This window comes from Spermophilus citellus, assembly GCF_964194105.1.
Source record: "Spermophilus citellus genome assembly, chromosome: 9".
NCBI classification, from domain to species: Eukaryota; Metazoa; Chordata; class Mammalia; order Rodentia; family Sciuridae; genus Spermophilus; species Spermophilus citellus.
The window spans coordinates 77399662-77420046 of record NC_138191.1 but is presented as its reverse complement, the minus strand read 5'-3'; the positions used below and the strand labels follow the sequence as shown (position 1 = coordinate 77420046).

General features: G+C 34.2%; 1 protein-coding gene across 1 annotated transcript in view; it reads left to right on the top strand.

The window, feature by feature from the left end:
* LOC308655620 (serine/threonine-protein kinase TNNI3K) overlaps positions 1–20385 on the top strand; it is a gene marked incomplete at its 5' end in the record, with an annotated part of 300765 nt that overhangs the window by 120184 nt on the left and 160196 nt on the right. Inside the window, 6 exons of the mRNA XM_081305672.1 lie at positions 10328–10414; positions 11261–11317; positions 12074–12166; positions 12251–12308; positions 12423–12617; positions 13357–13461. Coding sequence (XP_081161798.1) covers positions 10328–10414; positions 11261–11317; positions 12074–12166; positions 12251–12308; positions 12423–12617; positions 13357–13461 — 595 coding nt within the window. The remainder of the gene's footprint in view (positions 1–10327; positions 10415–11260; positions 11318–12073; positions 12167–12250; positions 12309–12422; positions 12618–13356; positions 13462–20385) is intronic.

Sequence of the window (20385 nt, the reverse complement as noted above, 5' to 3'; positions counted from 1 at the left end):
CTGGAGAAATGTTGCACTGTTTTCATGTATTCGGAAAGGATTGAAATGGCCTTGTTGATACTGTCAACAGTGCACAGTTTCTGTTTTCATTGATAAAGAAATGCTTCCCTTTCTCCCTTGGAGAGAGAGAGTTGCCAAATTAACTGATATAATACACTAAAACCTTTCCTGAACAATTTGGAGATGAAGCTGAGGAAGCAGTAAAACTCTGCATAGAGATCCTTCTTATTAGAATAGAGGTGATATAGGAATGGTTTCATTATGCTTTACCATGTACCATATGCTATCCCAGGAGAGAGAAACTAGAAGGGAGATTCAACAAGCAGTGTTGAGTTGAAAAGGAATATTTTTCTGTATGCTTCAGTAGAATAGCTCATCCTACTCTACACTCTGAAGAGAAAGACAGTGGAGTCTTTTTCAACAGAATATGTCTTTGGTTCTAAACCAAATTTTTTAACAGACCCAGACTAAATTTTAGCTAACTATCTTTTTGCTATTCTAATATAGTACATTCAGGGATGTCCTGGAGTTCTGGAAAAGTTGTCTACTCTCTTTTGGAATATTTTCAAAACAAGAGTTTACCCACTATGGGTTCCTGTGGAATCAGAAATGAAGAACACTTTCTATTTACATAGCCCTTTTAACCTAAAGAGATCAGAATCAATCTTGGAAATAATTTTCTTGGTGCTCTTGATTCTACTCGGAAGCCCATTGGTTAAATTTCAGTATTTCTCTGCTCGATTGCTTAAAGTTCCAATTTCACAGTATTTAGAGTGTTTATCCTCTCCAAGTCATCCCCTACCCCCACCCCCTTCTTTTCTACTATTATTTCTGAAAGTGTAGTGATGGCTGTCTCACTCACTTGGATTTGTTCTGCCCTTACCCTGGGGTACAAAGGACTTGTATGAATCAATTTAAATTGGCTAGAAGAAATAGCCAGCAGCTTGGTTATGTTCAAATCCTCTGCCCTAATCACCAGTATGGAAAACCCATTGAAAAGACCTACACATAATCATACATCCATTGCATTAAAGATGAAACTGCCGAATTGAAAAGATCTCAGCCAATTAGAATTGAACACATAGTTCAATAGTGTGTCTGGCAGTTAGATTTGAAAAGGCTGCCTTTGACAAAGAAAAGCACTCCTTTATGTCAGGCTGTTTAGGGTCAGAAAATAACCCAAAAAACAGGACTAAAAACTTCTGATTTGCTTCGGTACTGACACCAGTTAAAGTAATTTAGAGAGGCTCCTCTCCCAATATCTAATTATCCAGAATACAATATTTGTATACAGCAGAAGCACTCTAATTCACAATGACAGGGAGCTGGAGTTGGAGAATTAGTGAGTAAGTGAGCAAAAACAATAAAAATCAAGGCTCCTGTACCATGATATATACTCTGTTCATTCCTTTTGACAAGTGTAGTATGGTGTGAATTATTTATAGTAAATGTACTATAGTGTATTCTCTAAAAGTAATGAAATCTTACAGTCATGAGTTTCTACAGCTTTTAGCCAGTAAAAAATAACTGAGAAAGGAAGGTTAGGAAGGAACAGAAGGAGAGGTAGGTTCATTAAATTATTTTATAAATTTACAACAATGAATTATAAATTCATAGGCTGCTTCTATATTACATTCTTACCTATTAGAATTTATTTCCTGGTTTAGTGAATAGTTAGTAGTTTAGTGAATCTAAACTACTTAGTGGCTGAAGTTTAGTGTGCTAAAGTAGATTAGGAGGGAGATAAAGGAAGGGTTAAACAAAAGACTTAGAGGGTATTTCAAAATCCATGAGTTTTTTTTTTTTGGTTTGTTTTTTTTGTATATTTGTTACCATTCTACATATGTAGTTATTCTCTTTTAAATATAAATGCATAAAATAACACTAAGCACTATTAGAATGAGATTTTCTATTACTATTTGGAGATAAATTACAAATTTCTTGAAATATATTAACTGCAAGAATCTGGATACTTAGAATGTAGAAGAGAACTTACATTAAGTAACTATTGCATACGCATATAGATATATAATTTAATTAACAGTGTATCCCTATGAATGGGCATTATCTTACTACTATAAAGAATTTGGGACTTAGAGTTGTTAAGTCACACAGCTGTGAGTAGAGAGCTGGCACTAGAGGTCTATCCTATTGCAGAGTTCAGGCTTTTACCACCACAATATAAAATCAGTCAGATCTGCCACATTCCATCGTTAGTACTCAATGAATTTCAATCAGTTATTTAATTTTTTTCACTCCTCATCCTCAAAATGAGGAAATTTACCAACGCTGTATGGCATTCCAACGAAGGTTAAGGATAAGATGTAAATGCTTGGAACTTAACAGATTCTCAATAAAAATGGGGATAGGTGTTATTGTTAAATAAAGGGTGGAGATATAATTGAGTCTGTATAACTCCCAAATCTCACAGTCTTTCCTAATCTACAATATGATTTTTGTATACAATAAGAAATACTGATAAATTAGGATGATGGGTATCCTTAATAAACCCACTGATGAAGCTGTGTCTTACAAGTAAACACCACTGGACAATCCTAGCATATAGAAAAGCATGTGATGTATTATTGTATTGATATTTCTTATTTATAACTAAAGTTATACTACTACATCTAAAACCTCCGGACTGAAACAGAATCAAGAAGATTTTGAAAATCAGTATTCAAAATATTATGAAAGTAATTAAAAATGATTATTCTAATATGAAGAGTTGCATGCAAATCTACAAAACAATATTTTAAAACTCCAGAACAAATTCACAAGCTTCTTTACTGCAGCAGGGTTCTTCCTCACAGCTAAGGAAGAATGTCAGAGTTTGTGATCATGTTTTCAGACTGCCACACCATCTGACTGCTAGATTCTTTTACTTGGATATTTAAGGAATATGCACAACTCAGAACTGAACTGAACATCATTTTTGTCCTCAGATTTGTTTCTCCTACTGTGTGACCCTTATTCATTATATAATCAATAGCATTGCTCTCCACTTTGCCACCTAATTAAAAAATCTAGAATGATGCTTGACTCCTTTTCCTCCTCAACTTCTCACCCACTACACACATCCATTTACATTCAAATAGTTTCCTTTATTTTTACTTTATGAGTATATTTTAGTCTATCCTATTTATTTATTTGGTTTTGGTACCAGGGATTGAACTCAGAGGCACTTCACCACTGAGCCACATCCCCCTTTGTATTTTATTTAGAGACAGGGTCTCACTGAATTGCTTATCACCTAACTGTTGCTGAGGCTGGCTTTGAACTCATGATCTTCCGGTCTCAGCCTCTTTATTTTTATTACCGTGGCTTTAATTCGAACCCTTATCCTCTTTCTCCTGATAGCCTAATTTTAATAGCCCAATTACCAGTCCTTTTGTCGTTTTCTTTTCTTTTCTTTTTTTCCAGCATCTTTTGGATCTATTTTTCCAGCTATAGAGTGAGAGATGTATTCAAGATGAACATAAGGTTCTATCATTCCCCAGCTTAAAACCCTTCATTGACATACTATCACTGATAGGAAAAAGTCCGAGCTTGTTATCATATGTCCTGTGTACTTCCTGACTCACAACCTTTTATCCAATCACTTTTGTCTTCTGGGTACTCCAAGTGTCACAATCATCATATTTGCTACACTACCAGCATTCGTTCATATCCTATCTCACATACACTGCACAATAATCCTGTAAGGCAGCATCTATGAACACGATATCATGTTAGTCCATCTTCCAATGTCTTTTCTCACGCCTCTATACCTCCCCTTCCCTACACCTGACTCCACGTGACTCTACTCTTTTAATTTCTGATTTCCCCTTAGCCTTCAAGAACTTTTGTAGGTCCTCTTTCAGAAAGTCTTCCCTGACTCCAGTTTAGCATACCCATTGTTTCTTTACATTTGACTCTATTACCTGCACACCCTTACCTCTCAGTTCTCCATTCCATCCTGAAGAGCTATCTCTCCTACCAAATCGTAAACTTCCTGAGAACAAGCATTTGGTATATAGCTCTTTATTTTCTAATACCTTAAGTTCAGTGGATGACTCCTAATAGATGTTCAATACATGCTTATTGAAATGAAATTGAGAAAGAGGAGGAAGACATTTATGATATAATATTCTATTCCATGTTCCACTGAATGACACTTGGTGAGCTAATGTTCTCAAGAATACTAATTGTGATCTATTCTGTTGTCTCTGTAGCTATGTCTATAAATAGTGTAGATTTCTTATTAACTGCACAATCCTAATAGTCAAATAAATGAGCAGAAGATCTTAAAGAATGCTCTAAAGCTCCTCTTCCTATGCATCAGAATGGTGAAGACTTCCTTCTGGCCAAAATGCTTTTCTTCTCCCTTTTTGCTTAATCAACTCATTTTCATCTTCTAAGCTTAGTTTAAAAGATAATTCCTCAAGGAACACTTCCTCCAAACTGCTCTACAGTTTCACCATTATGCACACTCATAGCATCCTCTTTTTTTCCTAGAGCTTGATTAAATAAAATTTGAGTGAATATATAATTATTTTTTTCTTTTCCACTAGACAGTATTTGTTATAAGAATAAAGAGCTCTTCTATTTCAACATCGCATCTCTCATATCTACTACTATTCACTCATTTAACAAAATTTATGGCCAGTCTAATATATAATAGACACTGAGGGAAAAAAAAATGTTAAGATAAACAAAAATCTCCCTGCTTTTTCCACACTTCTAGCTGGAAGAATCCGGCCAAAAGTAAGAAAATAAATGGAAATTATCAGGTAACAATAAGTGCTATGAATAAAATAAAGGAAATGCAATATTGAGTAAAAAGTTCAAGGATACTGTCTAAAATTGAGTATCCATGAAGAAAGAACTAACTACATAATGGGAAGATATCGGAGCTGGGCCCAAAATGTGCACAAGAAACTTAAAGATGGGAAGGAATGGGAAAAAGAGAGTAGAATGGAAAGGAGAAGGGGAAAAACAGGAAGGATAATGAAATAGCTTAGTTTCTTGTGTGTATGTGTGTGTGTGTGTGTGTGTGTGTGTGTGTGTGTGAGAGAGAGAGAGTCTATTGGGAAAAGCATTTATTTATGTCAATTATTGTCTTAAGGGGAAGGACTGGTGGCATTCTTGTTTGGGCTTGGTGATTAACTAAGAAAAATAGTGGATCAAAGGGGATATGAGTTCTCTCTTTCAGATTTAAGTCATGAGGAGATGTAGCAAGTCAGGAATTTCTGTTGCCTCTGATGTAATTGATGGTGTGTGGGACCAGAATTGTCAGGAGGAAGATAAGCCATAGGAAGTTAGACATTAGAAGTCATCCTCTGATCCCACTTTTCAGTGTTCTGAAGAAATGGGTTTTTAACATTATAGGAAGTAAGATATTAAAATAATGGACAAAATCTCATATGTCATTTCAGTGAACATTTTTTTGATTTGGAATTAAAGTAAGGCGGGATTGCTCCTTCAGTTATCTAGAATGTGGAATATATGAGGTCAATAATAATTCCCTGGCTTTTATAATCAAGACCAAATCTAATTTTCTCTACTTATGCTTGGACCCAGAGGGCCTCCAAGTTACATAATCAAAGAGAATATTTTAGTATTCGTATCATTTGCCATTCATCTCCAGATCTAGATATAAAAATAATTCTCATAGCAAAGGATGATAATCAGTGTTCATAATTTCTAGGGTAAAATTATGAGGATGGAAGAAAACCATGAGGAGTAATAAAGATCATACTTCTTCTTCTTAAATCATTATGAAGCCTCTGTTGTGTACTTAACCATGATGTAGATACTAAACTGTCTTTGTAGCATCTTTTTGGACAAAGTTATAACCTTAAAAACCTAGATTTGGAAGGAACTATATTCATCAAGTTGCAAGTTAAGAGGTTTGGGAGGAGAAATCACACCTAATGTAAGCAGTAAAGGAACACAAGAAGACAAATTAAAGAGAAAGCATGGAATTTGGGGATTACACAGAGGGGAACAAGAAATGAAAGGGACTTCATGCTGGCAGGGAAATCACATTTGCCAAAACCCCCAGGTGCTCCAGTGAATAATACTCTGAAAGCACAAATCATTATAATAACTGCATTAGGCTAATAACATAGCAACCTCCTATTTGGGTAAAATACTTGGATGTAGATAGTAAATTCTTAGATATAGGGAAACATTTTATTTAATTAGTGGAAGTTTGATTATCTCTGGATGTGTTCCATTAGTGTACCTTGGTTATTTGAGTGTATCCATTATCAGGAGTTTGGTTTAACGAGTCCATTTATTGAGCTCCACCGAGGTGTTTTTCTGCTTAACTCCTTGTGGCCGAGTGTTGTGGGGCTGGGTCTTAATGGTTTTCAAGTTTCTTTGCATGCACGTTAGTTAGTGGCTTGTCAGAGCAGTTCTAGCAGCGGAGCATTTCCATATAAGGGTGCCTTAGCCCTCAGTTAGCAGGAGGTGGGAAATCAGACAGAGATGCCTTCCAGAGCTGAGGGGGCCTCTTGGCATTTCCCTGGCAGCCACATGCTTATCATCAGCCAGAACCCAGGCACTCATTAGGCTCTTGATGAAAAGCATCCCAAAGAAAATGCCAGCAAATTGTGCCACTGTGCTGGCAGGAAATTAAAACTGCTCAGAGCAAGTGGAGCCAAGAGAGCTGTTGAAATGAAAGGTAACATCAAGGGTGTGATCACTGACTCACACAGACGTTCAGGATTCAGGATGCGGCTTTCTGCTTCACTGGGGAAAGCATGAGGCCTTCTCATCTGTCAGCTGGAGTCAGTTCCACAACAGGGCTGAGACAGGCAGGGAGGTGGATTCTGTGAATTAAGCTTTGTTGTGCTTGGATAAACGCTAGGGGTTTGGGTTGTTTTCTTTCCCCTAAAGGAACATCTCCCAGAAAACAAGAAAAGTTTTTGTTTTTCTAACTCCGAACACTTAAAGACCAAATTAAGTTAAAGAAAGATTCGAAAAGCACTACATGGTGGTAGTCAGACAGAATGGAGCAGCAGGGCAGAAAGAAGCTCAGAACCCATGAATCTAGCAAGGGACAAGTAGAGGGACACTGTAATTCCAGAAGGGTATTCTGTGAGTGCTGCTACTTTAATGCTGAGGTTAAAATAACTAACAGAATAAGAACAACTGGCAGTACTAACATGCAAGCAAAGGTCCCATAACTTTCCACTGAACTGAGTGTGGTAGGCAGAGTAGTGAACCCCCAAGGATTTACAGGCTCTTTGGAGCCTATAATATGCAAAGGGGAAATAAGGTTGCTAATATGCTGACTTTACCAGAGAAGATTATCCTGGATTTTCCCATTAGGCCTACTAAAATAACAGAGGTTCTTAAATATGAAAAAGGAAGACAGACATAGAAGTCAGAGTAATATGAAAAGGACTCAGTTAATCACTGATGATTTTGAATCCATAGGAAAAGGGCTGCAAGCCAGGGAAATGGGCCATCTCTAGAAGTTGGAAAAGTCAAGGAAATTGATTCTCCTCTTGGACTTCTAGAAAGGAGTACAGCTCCTGATACCTGGAGCCCAGGAGAATCATGTTGAACTTCTGACCTTCAGAACAACAGATAATAAACTTTTATTACGGAGGTTACTAAGTTTGTGGTAATTAACAGAAGCATCAATAGAAAATGAATACTTTGATATGTAGAAAAATGTATCTGGTGTTCTAATGTGATTCATTTATAATACTTGGGGTGGGGGAAAGTAAGGCAAGAATAGAGAAGATCTCAAAGGCAGATTTACATGTTAGAACTATAAGGCAGATTGCATTATTCTACTTCATCTTGAAAATAGTCTTTAAAGGCTGCATCATCATTTCTAGTCTATAGATTAGGATTTTTTTAAAAAAGTAAGACAAACTAGACATGGGGGTGCATGCCTATAATCCCCACAACTTTTGAGTCTGATGCAGGATTGCAAGTTTAAGGCCAGCCTCAGCAATTTAGCGAGACCTTAAACAACTTAGCAAGACCCTGTCTTAAAATAAAGAAGTCTGGGGATATAGCTCAGTAGTACAGCTCCCCTGGGTTCAATCCTTATTCCCCCAAAACTAACATAAATAATGTGTAAGACAAAAAATATTCTTAAGGGGCGGGAGTTGTAGCTCAGCCGGAGAGCGCTTGCCTCACACACGTGAGGCACTGGGTTTGATCCTCAGCACCACATAAAAATAAATAAACAAAATAAAGGTATTGTGTCCATCTACTATATATATATATATATATATAATATATATATATATATATATACACACACACACACACACACACACACACACACACATATACACACACACACATATATATGTTGAAGACTATATATATAGTCTTCAATTAAAACCCTTCAGTGGTTCCCCATCTTATCTATACCAAAATTCAAGCTATGACCCTAACCTATAAATCTCTACATCAGTAAGGACTTTGTTAGAAAAGCAACACTCACACTCTACTACAGACATTTTCAAACTGGATCTCTAAAGATAGGACTCAGGAATCTGTGTTTTGACTTGTATTCTAAGGATTTTTTTTTTTTTTTTTTTTTTTTTTTGGCGAGAACTGCGTGGTTGGGGGTTGGTGCTGAACCCAGGGCTTCACATCAGGTGGGCAAGCACTCTACTACTGAGCTACATGCCTAACCCTCCAAGTGATTCTTACACACCCTAAAAGTTTGAAAAGCGCCACTCCATATAGAGGCATACCACTGTCATCCTTGCTTGTCATACTGCAACCACACTGGACTTCTTCATTTCTTGAACATGGCAAGTTTGATCATTTTTCAGGCTTTTGTATTATCTGTTATCTCTACCTATTTAGGCTTCACTTAGAAACTTGTCTGTTGGCTCATGCTATTCAGGTTCTTGAGTTTTTCCTGATCATGAACACACAAGAATTTAAATAAACAGTGCTCATACAACTGGTCCCAATTATTTTAGCATTACCTATGTTTATGATTTAAGAAAAAGAATCAGTCATGAATAGAAAGCTAAAGATGATAACAAAATGGACATGAGTTATTAACTATGTAGATAGCTTATATGTAAGTTTTGCTGTAAGTTTTTTTTCATTTGTGATCACAATACTTTTTTATTTCTTAAAAATTGTGATATTGGGATATTACCTTTGGGAAAACTTTTAGTGCCAGTAAATGTGGTAATTTTTCTATCTCATGATGTTACATATATAATTCATTCAAAATCTTTGAAGGGAGTCCTTGATAAGCAAATACTACTGCCAGCATATACTTTACACATTAGCTAGTCATTGGCTGACTAAAGTACTGTGCTTTTCCAATTTCTAAAGTCTGCCATTTTTACAATGGATTTTATTGTATTTTATAAGTCTTTTGATAAGGTCTTTAAGGTTGATGGTTTTTCTCTTTTATAATTTAGCTTCAGTAGATTGTTTTTATAGCAAAAACATAAAGGATTATCAAAGTTTTATTCTGTTGAAAATCAATAGTTTACTCAGACAAGCATTTAACATTTTTTATCTTTCACAATAATAAGTTCCTACTGCAATTAATAAACTCCAGACTGTCAGTGGTGTTTCTTAATCTCTTAACATTCCAGGATGGGCAATTTCCCTCAGTAGATGACTTTCTCTCAACCCCTAGAACCTCAGAATTCTCTGCATCCAGCCAGAAGATAGGAGAAGTAAAGAAGGATGGACTGCAACCTAAATTTCAGATTTGGAAGTGATATCACTTTTGCTTATACTGCCTTGGTGAGGATATGTCACAAGGCCACAGTTATATGAGGGTCAGATGGAAATTTTGTCCCTGGGTAGGCAGCCATTCCCAGGGACAAAATAACCCTGCAAAAGAGGACTACAAAATCTATGGGTAGTCAGCTGTTTGCACTACAGAAATGCATGTTATTTATTTTAGCACTGTGCCTTACTGGAACTGCCAACCAAATGTAATGCACAATCCCAGCAAATATAGTTACCACATGTGTTTTGAACCCTTTTAACCATGCCTTTATTATATACTCTCTTAGAACTTATTATTTCCTCATTTAGAAATTCTCATTATTCCTATAATTATTTGTTCAACTACATTGTAAGCTTCTTATGGGTAGGACCATGGTTACCTCATTTATTGTATCATTTACCCACCACAGTGCCTCACATACAGTCATCCTAATAAATTATTTTTAATAAATGAATAAAGATACTAAATTTGTGTTGCAGCATATTGTCCCTTAAGATATGTGTTCTTTTTAAGCTACCTCCAATCATTTTTTGGACCGGTGGTTTAATGAATAAATCAAGCTGAAATTAAGATTCTTTGTTCTTTTTTCTTTTCATTAAGGCCATGATGCCATTGTCACACTCCTGAAGCATTATAAGAGACCCCAGGATGAACTGCCCTGTAATGAATATTCTCAGCCTGGAGGAGGTACCATCGTTTTTATTCAAGTTTCATTGCTGTACAAACCGTGACTAAAGGCAAACCTGTGTTTCTGTTATTATCATTCTGGGGATAGTGAGAGAGCATAGACTTTGTCAGATTAACCTTATTTTCAGAAAAAAAAAATATCTATGTGAGAACGAATTTAAAGAATCCTCCATTTGGAACTTTAGATAAGGCAAAGGGGAGAAGGGTGGGGAGGTGGTATTGGGCTGGGAAAGATCGAGGAATGAGATGGACATTATTACCCTACGTACATGTATGGTTGTGCTAATGGTGTGACTCTGTATACAACCAGAGAAATGAAAAATTGTTCTCAATTTATGTACAATGAATTGAAGTGCATTCTGCGGTCATGTATAACTAATTAGAGCAAATTTTAAAAAGTAACAAAAAAAAAAAAGGAAGAAGAAGCAGCAGTAGTAGCAGCTTCCATTTAGGCTATTTTCTAACTCTCATTAATCCACAGTTTCTCCAAGTTTAAGTTTACCTGGACTGGATGTGTATGAGGCTTGGACAAGAGTAGTAAGGCCCGAGTAAACTGAGAAGGATCATTTTCCATTTCAGTTATCTATTATGGCAGGGCAGAGAATACTCATAGCCAGACACAAATTAAATATGCTGGAGTCTGCTACAAATTGGATTTCTTTTTAATCTTTTTATGCGCTTTCTAAATAAACACTTGTAGTACAGTTTCAGTATCCAGAGAATAGATTTGGGCCTTAGGCTATAGTTTTTCTTGGTTTCATCACCTGTTTCTTTTTATAATGTTGAACTTTCATGTAGAAAAAAATGATTGCTACTTTCAACTCTATTATATAATTTGATTTCTAGATGGCTCCTATGTGTCTGTTCCATCCCCATTGGGGAAGATTAAAAGCATGACAAAAGGTACTTGTAAATGGGAAAACTCTTATATTTTATTACTCAGGATAATTATTGCCTAAATATGATAACATTCTATTTTGTTTAACATATTATGAATAATGACTATTTTATAAGCATAAGCAATATTATCAACAGATCATCCTTCTTATAATTAACCTTATCTTTTATGCCTTTGCAGTTCATTAAGATATGACAGTGAACATTTTATGAGTTTTGAAGTGCATCAATTCTCATAATGCTTTGTGAATATTTGTATTTTTTAATAAAATATAAATTACAAATACTAATATTTATTTTAAAAGAATTGGGAATGGATGTACCTTAGGGAAAAATTAGCAAAAGCATACTTCTTTTCCAAGAATAAGTAATAATTTGGGAACTTTTTTTGAATGTTTGCTATAAACCAAAATTAATTCCACTGGACCAGAAGAGTATAAAATATGATTACATTATAAATTTATATTTAACTATTTAGAATATGCAGTCTTTTAAAAATATTTTTTAGTTTTGAGTATTTCTTTAGAATACCTGAAGTGCTTGTTTTCTACCATTTAATTTGCATGCTTTTGAGGTTTAGTTTATTGCTATTTAACTTAACCTATTGATAGAGGTTGAAAGGATTGACTAGATAAGAACTTTATTACGATGTTATATAAACTGTCATGTCCTGTGTGTTTGTGTGTGTGTTTGTGTGTCTAGTACATATTCACATGTGTGCTTTTAAATCTTAAAAAGTATAATGACAATTCCTGTTTGCAGAGAAAGCTGATGTTCTTCTCCTAAGGGCTGGATTGCCTTCACATTTCCATCTTCAACTCTCAGAAATTGAGTTCCATGAGATTATTGGCTCAGGTAACCTAAGAAACTATAGGTCTATTTTAAATAAAATGAGCTCAAGATAATATGTACTTATTTATTTATTTTAAACAATTTTAGGTTCTTTTGGGAAAGTATATAAAGGACGATGCAGAAATAAAATAGTGGCTATAAAACGGTAAGCAAACAAATGAAAAAAATTACCATCTAGATAGAGTGGTGAGCTTTGACAACTATATACACAGCAAACCTCTTGTTGTTAATGAGTATTTCCTCTTACTGCCATTTCTAGTTATCGGGCCAACACTTACTGCTCCAAATCAGATGTGGATATGTTTTGCAGAGAGGTGTCCATTCTCTGCCAGCTCAATCATCCCTGTGTAATTCAGTTTGTGGGTGCTTGCTTGAATGATCCCAGCCAATTTGCCATCGTCACTCAGTACATATCAGGAGGTTCTCTGTTTTCCCTCCTTCATGAGCAAAAGAGGTATGAGTCTCTTGTTCTGCCTTATACTTGAACATGGCTTTCAACATGGTATTGAAATTATCCTGAGGCATTTCAGAGGCTTTCTGATTGCATGAAACGTCACCTTTGGAAACCTCTGAATACTAGTGAGTGTGCATTAAATATGGCTAATAATTTATGACTAATTATTGTATTTCAAGGAATAGAAATATTTCTGTGACTTATTAATAGGAATTCAGTTGAAGGTAACAAATTCAAAGAATTTAAACTGGCAACTGAAACATTATTATGCTATTTGACATACCAATAAAGCAGATATGTGTAAACTAAGACTAAAATAATTACCAAGATCACCATATAAGGAAGTTTTAAAAAGAAATGATCTTGCACAAGCCTAATTTGAATTTATTTCCTAGATCTATGCATACAGTAATTAGAATGTGGTTTCATGCAGTTATTAAAATAGATCATTACATTATTACAAAGAATTTAAATATATTGCAAATAAATTAGAAAATCAAGTACAATATTTTAAATTAAACGTATTGTATACCTGAGTTGACCTATAATTAAGCATTTTCTGAGGTAGAAAAGTTACTTTTCCAGATTTGTTAAACTTTTCATATAACCTTCAATTAATAAAAAAAATAGACTAAAATTACACAGAAAAAAACAAAACATATATACCTTGATTTCTTTTAAAAGATATGGCATTGGTTTTGTCTTTTTTCCTTCCACTGAATCTATTTTTAAATTTTAGGATTCTTGATTTGCAGTCTAAATTAATTATTGCAGTAGATGTTGCCAAAGGTATGGAATACCTTCACAACCTGACACAGCCAATTATACACCGTGACTTGAACAGGTATTTTTTTTTCTCTAATAATGAACTTAGAATTGTCTGACTGACTAGTAGCCTAAGATAGATTCAATAAAGATAAATTTTAGATTTACTGCAGATCAGTATTTTCTCCCTACTCTGTGAACAAGGAATGGGCTATCTATCATAAGCCCAGGCAATAGAAAGTTTTGTCTTTTACCAAAATAGAAGGCTATATAAAACTGCTTCTCAGGCATCTTCCAAATCTAGAAAGAATATACAGAAAGAGTGCTGCTTGTAAGATGTGCCAACAAACTATAAGCATGTGCCTCATGACAGTGTTTTCATGACAGTGGAACCGAGGTCCCATAAAATTATAATGGAGCTGAAAAATTATTATAGCTCAGTGACATTGCAGCCATGGTAAAGTGGTGCACCATGTTACTCAGGTTTGTGGCAGTACTGATGTAAAAAACCTATAATATTGCAAGTGTAGAAAAGTATAGCACAAGTATAGCACAATTATCATTTTGATAATGATAATTTAGCAACTACATTCTTGGTTTAAGTATTAGTATTATACTTTTTATTATTATTTTAAACTACCACTTTGACTTATTAAAAAAAATTACTGTAAAACAATATGGCATGTTATGCTGGCAGCAGACCTCATATATCTCAAGTTTACTGCATCTCATGCATCAAGAGACCATATTTAGTGATTGACTTATATCATCTAGGTTCGGATAAGTACACTCTGTGATATTTGCCCAATGACAAAATCACCCCTAAAAATCCATTTCTCAGAACATATCCTCATTCTTAAGCAAACACATGATTGTACTTTCCAGGTAAGGAAGGTCAGATCAAGAATTAAGCTCATTGACTCCTAAAGACTGTCATATCTCATACAAAGTCACTTGTTAGAGGAGGACCCTGTTTGAAGTACTACTTTGTGCTACTATTTTGGTATTTTGGAATTAGTGAATTCAGCCAAACTAGAGCAGCTTGTTTACCTAGTTTTCATGTGAAGAGGCTTTCATGAGAAATAGAGACTTGAAACAAAGGTAGAATCAAAGTGCCCCCATGGTGGAACCCCAGGGGATTTCAAAAAGTTTTCTTGGGCTGGGGTTGTGGCTCTAGCAGTAGTGCTCGCCTGGCATGCCTGCGGCTTGGGTTTGATCCCCAGCACCACATACAAAACAAAGATGTGGTGTCCGCCGAAAAAACCAAAAAATAAGTATTAAATATTCTCTCTCTCTCTCTCTCTCTCTCAAAAAAAAAAAAAGTTTTCTTAAATAATGAAACGTTTCTCCAAGCAAAGTCTTACACAAAAGGCCAATATACAAAATGTGGCACCTCCCCTTTTTAAGTAGGAAGTGCCCTGGGTCATGTCTGTAGAATCCCAAAGGTACTGTAGAGAAGAGTTGGAAAACCACTGATGCAGTTTATGAAACAAGGCATGTTATTCCACAAAATAACTTTGCTTTAATGATTATCAGTAGGGTTCATATGAGTCCTTTATATAGTCTTTTATACAAACCTCACAGTTCTGAAGCTACTAAATATTAATGAATTACTATACTCAAAAACTATTTGGACATCTATTATTGTTTAAAGCCTTTATACTTGGCACAGTAGAACTTAAAAAGGGAAACTGCACCAGAATCTACTTTTAAGGATCCTTCACATTCTAAGAGTAAACAAATATTCACCTAAATATATTTTAAGTACCAAATAACAAGTTCTATAAAATAGAGAGTGAAATTTTCTATAAAATTTCAGAACAAAGAATGTTACTTACTTCTGAGGAGTTCAGTGTCAGCTCCATGGAATAGGTGACATGTGACCTTGGTCGTAAGGGATGAATAGAATTTGAAAAAGGATCCTAGGTTCACAGGAGACATTTATAAAATAGATTGAGATTAGAAAAGTAAAGGCATACATAGGAACTATGAATAACTTCATCTTAGTACAAAACGTGTGTTTTTATTATGTATATAGTGTATGAAGAGACAATTAGGAAAAAATATGGAAAAATAAAACAAGAGCACAGAAATCAGTGTGGGCTGGACTAGGGTTTAGACATCGTTCTTTTAGCAAAAGTAGGCACTAAGGATATTTGAGCTGGAAATTACAAATCTGAGGCTACATTATAGAAATAGTAATTAACCTATGGCAAAAGATAACCTTGAAGGTAAAGTCTAGAACCTGCGGAGGAAGTTACTGCAGTATTCTGTGATAAGCAATGAAAAGCAGAATTTCTCTAGTGGCAAGTATAAATGAAAGTAGAAAATTAAATCAGACATGAGAGTGGTAGAATCTTGGAAGTAAATAATATGGGACTTGTTTATAATTATTTAGTGATTTTCAAATAAAAGTAATTTCTTCACTGTTGACCATAGGTTATTTAATATATATATATATATATATATATATATATATATATAATATATATATATATATATAATATATATATATATATTATATATATTGTTATTGGATACAAATACCTTTATTTTATTCATTTATTTTTATGTGGTGCTGAGGATCGAACCCACCTCACATGTGCTATGCGAGTGCTCTACTGCTGAGCCACAACCCCAGCCTAACTATAGGTTCTTTACCTCTTTTTACAAAACAAATATGATGTTAATAAGCATAATTATTTTCTTTGAGTTTTGCTAACAATATTTAGGAAACAGATTTAGATGATAAATTAACATAATGCAAACTGATGATTTTGAGTTTAGGGATTATTACTTTACCACCCTAACCATCTTTGCAAATGGCATTAAAACAAATGAGTGATGACTGAAAGTTTTCTCTAGCTATAACTCTTCATTTGTAGGACAATTAAGTGTACATTCTGTTGCCTTGTAAGTGCAAGTTGTTGCCATCAGTTATATAGCAGAACTAAAAATATAAATGTTGACTAAAAGTGAATATAAAATATTTACTATATATAACAGATACAGGTTTACATTTACCATTTTTGCTCCTCTAACATAAATGTTTGAATTGAATAAAAATTCCTCAAAAGTTATGAAAAAATAGATACCTTCAATGTATTGTCCTAAATAGTGCATCGATTATTTGTGGACTATTTTTTTTATCAATCTTTAATCTATGACAACAATAAAACATTCAGTTTTCCAGATTAATGCAGGTACAAAAAACATGGATCCTGCCCCTCCAAGGGTTTACTACCATCTAATGGGTAGATAGGTCATTTACCCAGGAAGCAACTAAATGCAAAATGATTAAGGGCCAAAATGATTTAAAAGCCATTTTAAATAGCAACTTTGAAACAGAAAATTTAAACGAATTGCAAGTCAGTAAAAAAAAATCAGTGTAGAGTGGAATGCTTCCTGGTGGTCTCGGAGCTAAAACCAGAGGTTGAAGAATGGGCATGATTCTTGCCTCAGTCTGTTCCTACTATATTCATTCACCCTTGTTTTTCAGAGTATTTAGGGAGTCCCACTGAAAATAGGAGAGGGAAACATGCATGTCAGAGTCTGTGGAACTCAGACACTGGTTTGCCTTTCTATTGACATGATTTGCTAACATTTTTATCTCCCCAGTGCTCCAGACAAGGCAGAACTTGAAGTCAGAGACCTTTTTCTCTTCATCCCCCATTTCCAGAACTGAGCATAGTGTCAACACATAGTAGATGCTCAATCAATGTATTTTTAGCTAAAACAAAGGCTTTGAATACTTTAAGAATATCATTTTAGGAAGAAATGGCCTAGTTGATACAAGTATGGCTACTTTTAGACAAAATCTGAGTAACTTACTCAATGCCATTTATAATTTTTAAGGAAAGAAACTGTTTAAGATTACTGATAAACCTACAGAAAAAGAACACATCTGTATTTGCATTTGAGGTTATTGATATTATTTGACTGAAATAAAAAACTATTTTTCCCTGGCAAACAAAGCCCCTCTGAGGCATATTATACAGTAGGTAAAGTTAATTTTGATCTTCAGTATATACTAAAGGAAAATTGAAGGAATGAGTAAGGAAATAATTCTTTCCAATGATTATGAGAATAGCAATGATACCTACCATTTATTAGCTTTTGAGAACGAAGAGAACTCCACTAAGATTTTGTCATGTTCTCATTTAATTTCACAGCAATTCTGTGCTACAGTGTTATTATCTCCATTTTACAGATAAGGAAACTGATTAAAGATAGTAATCTGGGTTCCATTCTCATCATCCCTTTAACACTGTACTATATTTTAACTACAACAATGAAACTATGTCCAAAGAGAGAAATAGAAGTCTGTTGATCTTGGATGGGCATCAATAATATTTACAAATTTTGCTATTTGTATTTCAGTCTTACAGTTTTGATTCCTCTAAACCATAAATCATTTTTCATCTCATCTCCACATGCTTCTGTGTTCTGTTTTATTTCTTCTTCCACATACTATCTTCTGCTGGTATGGAGCAAAGGTTGAGTTCTTATTCAGATATGTTTTGTTTGGCCAAAGGAGTTTAAATATTTTTAAAGTATTCAAAGCTTTAAGCAGGAATACACTAATTGCTATGGAACCCATCATCTACCAACTTATACCTAGCCTAAATTTTTCGCACTCATCTTGTGACATTGGATCTTGCAAACCATGGTTTACAATTAAAGGTTTTAAAGCTTTTTACTTAACACAGTAGTCTATGTCTTCTTGGAAAAAATACCTTTTCTAAAAGGTTTGACATTGAAACAGAAACATCACTGCAAATATATACTGATCACATGACTGGTCTTCTCCCAGATAAGTCTATACTATTTTATAACAGCACTATAAGAAATGAAATAGCGATACCTCCTTTACAAAATGGCCATACCACACTCCCATGAGACTTTATAAGTTTTGAAGCTCTACACAAATATTAATTTTATTGATCTTAGTCCCTTATTTGTTCTCTTATACGGGGAGAGTGTTGATAAAAAACACTAATAACCTCATACATACAGATACTTCTTTTTATAAAGCACAGCTAATTAGTGTGCAGTCTAGATCTGAGAAGGACTCACTGCTGGTTTTTGAGTGTCAGCTTATTCTGGGGAATATAAAGGAAAATAATTAGTGATAATTTAAAAACAGCAAACTTTCCAATGTTGAATGACAGATAATTTAAAAGGACAAATCTGGTAAAGACTAAAAGAATCTTAATTTTAAAGATGACATTTAACTAAATTAGTGAAGATTTTAGGAAGCATCAAAGAAAAAAACTGATAGAAAAATTTAATAGTTGTTTTTAAGTTGACATATGTCTGTGCCTTTCAATTGAACACAAAATATAAAACTCACGTACTTTAAAACAACACAATGATCAAGTAAAAGAAGTTATCTATTGTTTTTCCAATATAGCTGTTGTCCTCATTTGCATAGATTAGAGTCCTATTTTCAGCTATTCCTTGACTTGTGACTTTTGCAATAAAAAAACTTAGCATCCATTGACAAATGCCTTCTTGAAGAGACTTCATGCAGACCAATTAACTGATTACATTAAAATATTTACAGAAGTCTTACAAAAGAACCCATTGAAATTCTTGTGAAATCTTTGGTAATTCTGTTTTTGTGATTCTCTGGTATAAAACCAGTAATTACAAGTGGTATTTTAAATTTTGCAAATAATTATTTTTATTAATTTCCATTTTAGAAGTAAGTGGGTTAATTAATTAACGTAAAATACTTATTGAATGCTTGATTGACCCAGTATATATGCTATGCTCTGGGATACAGCTAAGAAGGAAGGATCATAGAACTTTCTTTATCAGAGTTTAGAGCCTCGTGAAGTATTTCCCAAACTTCCTAGTCATAAGAATCATTTGGAGGCCTCCATTAAAACAATAAGTAACACCAAAAAATTTTTAAAAATTAAAAAACAGATTCAAAGGCCATATCCTTGAATGGATTGATTCAAAATGTCTTAGGTTGCACTTGGGAATCCATAGTAAATAAGACTGTCAAGCACTTTTTGTGATCCAGGGAAAAGAGAAAATACCACAGTACAGTGACTCTCAACTCTGGCTACACAGAATAATTAAAAAAAAAAAAAAACTTAAAAAAAATTCTTGACACTGATTAAATCCAAATCTCTATTGCACTCCAGGTGTTTCTAGTAGATAGGTAAGCTTGAAAGCTACCTTCTAGTCTGATGCTAACTACTCCTCTTAACTATTTGCCATACAATTTCATATTTCTCTGTTATCAGAGCAGAGTTAAATATTAGAATATTGAGTTACAATGTAACTCCAAATGTTTTAAATATCATCACTTTAAATAAAGTATTATCATTCATTCATTCATTCAGTAATTGATGCAAAAGTCAGAGATCTACAGATTCACGGTACTTGTGGTACAGAGTAAGTCTCAAGACCCATCAGTTTTCATGAGAATTGTTCTACCTATACTAGGCCCTTTTAAAATATCTAACTTACTTATAATTCATGAGTGATAGTAGAAAGTTCCCAGGAGTGTAGAATTTTCACAGGTAGCCAAAACAAAAATAAAAATTTCAACATCAGACAATTGCAGTGTACAACAATTCTTGTGGGAATTCAAGAATATAAACCTTAGTAGAATAGAGAATTATATGTGCAGGTTGAATATTCCTCATCAAAATTGCTTGGGACAAGAAATGTTATAGATTTTGGATTCTTCTAGGTTTTAGAATATTTTCACAAAGTTTACCAGCTGAGAATCCCCAACTTGAAAATCCAAACCTCAAAGTGCTCCCAAATCCAAAACTTCTTGAGCATCTTTGCAGTGGTCAAAATATTTGCATTCTGAGGCATTTTAGATTTTGGATTCCTAGATTAGGGATGCTAAATGTGTAATAAATAGATACACATATATACAGAAAGATTCATATCTATATATACATGTGTGTTATATGTCAATGCACATATAAACCTATGTATTTCCACATGATGCTTCCAGTCTTTCGAAACTGGA